General features: G+C 34.2%; 1 protein-coding gene across 5 annotated transcripts in view; it reads left to right on the top strand.

The window, feature by feature from the left end:
- Positions 1-2,099, top strand: part of LOC116850811 (dystrobrevin beta) — a 20,477-nt gene that overhangs the window by 11,763 nt on the left and 6,615 nt on the right. For all 5 annotated transcript variants that reach the window (XR_004379445.1, XM_032829500.1, XM_032829501.1 and 2 more), the window contains exon 15: positions 500-645. Coding sequence is in view for 4 of the 5 variants with exons in the window: in XM_032829500.1 (XP_032685391.1) it covers positions 500-645 (146 nt within the window). In the remaining variant the exon portion in view is untranslated. The remainder of the gene's footprint in view (positions 1-499; positions 646-2,099) is intronic.

Raw genomic sequence — 2,099 nt, 5'->3', positions numbered from 1 at the left:
CCCCCTCGTTTCGTTGCAAAGCTTGCGTAAAAACACCAGCCATTTTTTAAACATTGTTATGTTGTATTTATCACACGTAAACGTTGCGATATGTAAATATATTATCCTGCAAGTAATGCAATAGCCAAACGCGCGGCAAACACTTAGACAAAATGGACACGAAGGACCTGTAATGCGTTTACAACGTTTGCCATATTGACTTACTTCTGTTAGAGTATATCATTAGAATCCAGTAAAATATCGTAGCTCTCCTCTCCGAGATCGTGCATGTGTGTACTCTGTTACAGTTGATAATTTGCCATTAATTTAAAACCAAGTTTGTAGACGCTTGTATGTTTGATCGCGCGCGAGTAACTGTAGCGAATTGAATGTATAAAAGAATTACGACAAGTGGAATGAGATCATGCTTGTGCAATAAAAGTTGCATGCCGCAAATTTCTGTTAAAACTTTCATTTGGAAATTGCTTCGCGCCAAGAAAATAGAGATTTTCGATGTCAGGTCTGCGTTCAGGACAAACAGCTTACCAGGGAGCGGTTCCAGCAGTGCCAATAATAGTTTGGGCCGATCCTTAAGAAACGACTTACTGGTAGCCGCCGACAGCGTTACTAATGCCATGTCGACGCTCGTGAGGGAATTAAATTCAGGTATGTTAAATAAAAATAATGCGCTATAATCTATTAGTATCAGACGCGACTGATCAATTGGACGTAGGTGTGTAAGCAGGAATCGAAAATATTTTACAATTTATACAGTTATGTCCAAACATTAAAGAAAATTATATTATTTTCTCAGAAAAACCATATCACACACATATATATACAGAGATCTGAGTAGTAGCTACTTAAACAAGCAAAAAATCAGACTATCTTATTTCATGCCAATGGCAAAAATTCCTCCTGCTAAAACTACGTCCAATTATATGTTTATAGTTTTAAATGGAATATACGATTATAAAATATATTTCACGGCCTACTGCTCTGCGCCATAGTGTATTGAACTCGTTACACATAGTGGATATATTAAATCACAGAAATATACAGACATTTCTATCAGACACTGAGAAGGTAATTTTTATAAGAGGCAATAGTTACAGTACTTATTCTCGTGAGTTGTACAGGTCAATTTGATTACTGCAAGCTTAGCTACAAAGCATCTGTTAGCATCTATCGCCGTGTTTTAGCTGGTAGCATGTTAGAGAGTAATACGAATTATATTTATATATGAACGACTTCAGTGGAGCCGTAAATATGTCGAATTCGGTTATCTCGGGAGCGAGGTGAGCAATAGATGAACTGATTTGCATTCACCGAGTCATCGTGCGTAGCATTTTATCCAACAAGATCATATATATCTACTACTGTTACCACTATTTATCATTATTATCGTTACTACCTTTACTCCTGTTCTACTTTTACTACTTTCATCACTATGTCGTGTTACTTATAGGTGTATATACATACATACATACATACATACATACATACATACATACATATATACATATATATATATATATCAATTATTTTGCATATTTTATTGTATTTTGCGGGAAATACTCTTTCTACACGATCATCCTAAACATGTCAAAGAATTAAAACGAAGGATGTAATTTGCTAATCCATTAAGCCGAGAGACAAAACTTCCACGCAGTATGTATATGCCAGCATATTTGATTGTTTTCAATTCGATTTTCTAAACTGCGAAAGATAATATACGATGCAGGCTTTCCCCTTTAAACATTTGCCATCTACTACTATCATTGAAATCTCAGTCGTCGCATTAGATGTGAACGGGCATGCCACGTCGCATTTATATTCTCTCACATCTTGTCAGAATCATTTAGCATGAGGAATATACTACTTTCTTTATCTGTTACTACTCTCGATATTCATAAATATTCAGTGACTCATCCGTACAGATGTGATCTATAAGTAAGAATCATCCTGTCGGGTGTACTCGAATAGAAGAGAACTTAGATGCATAAGATATATGTACTATCATACCTTATTCACGTATATATATATATATATATATATATATATATATATATATATATATATATATATATATATATATATATATATATATATATATATAT

Source organism: Odontomachus brunneus, unplaced genomic scaffold (assembly GCF_010583005.1).
Source record: "Odontomachus brunneus isolate Ranch 3 - 2012 unplaced genomic scaffold, Obru_v1 Obru_scaffold_156, whole genome shotgun sequence".
In the NCBI taxonomy this organism is placed as follows: Eukaryota; Metazoa; Arthropoda; class Insecta; order Hymenoptera; family Formicidae; genus Odontomachus; species Odontomachus brunneus.
The sequence above is the reverse complement of the archived record's forward strand: the minus strand, read 5'-3'. Positions and strand labels throughout refer to the sequence as shown.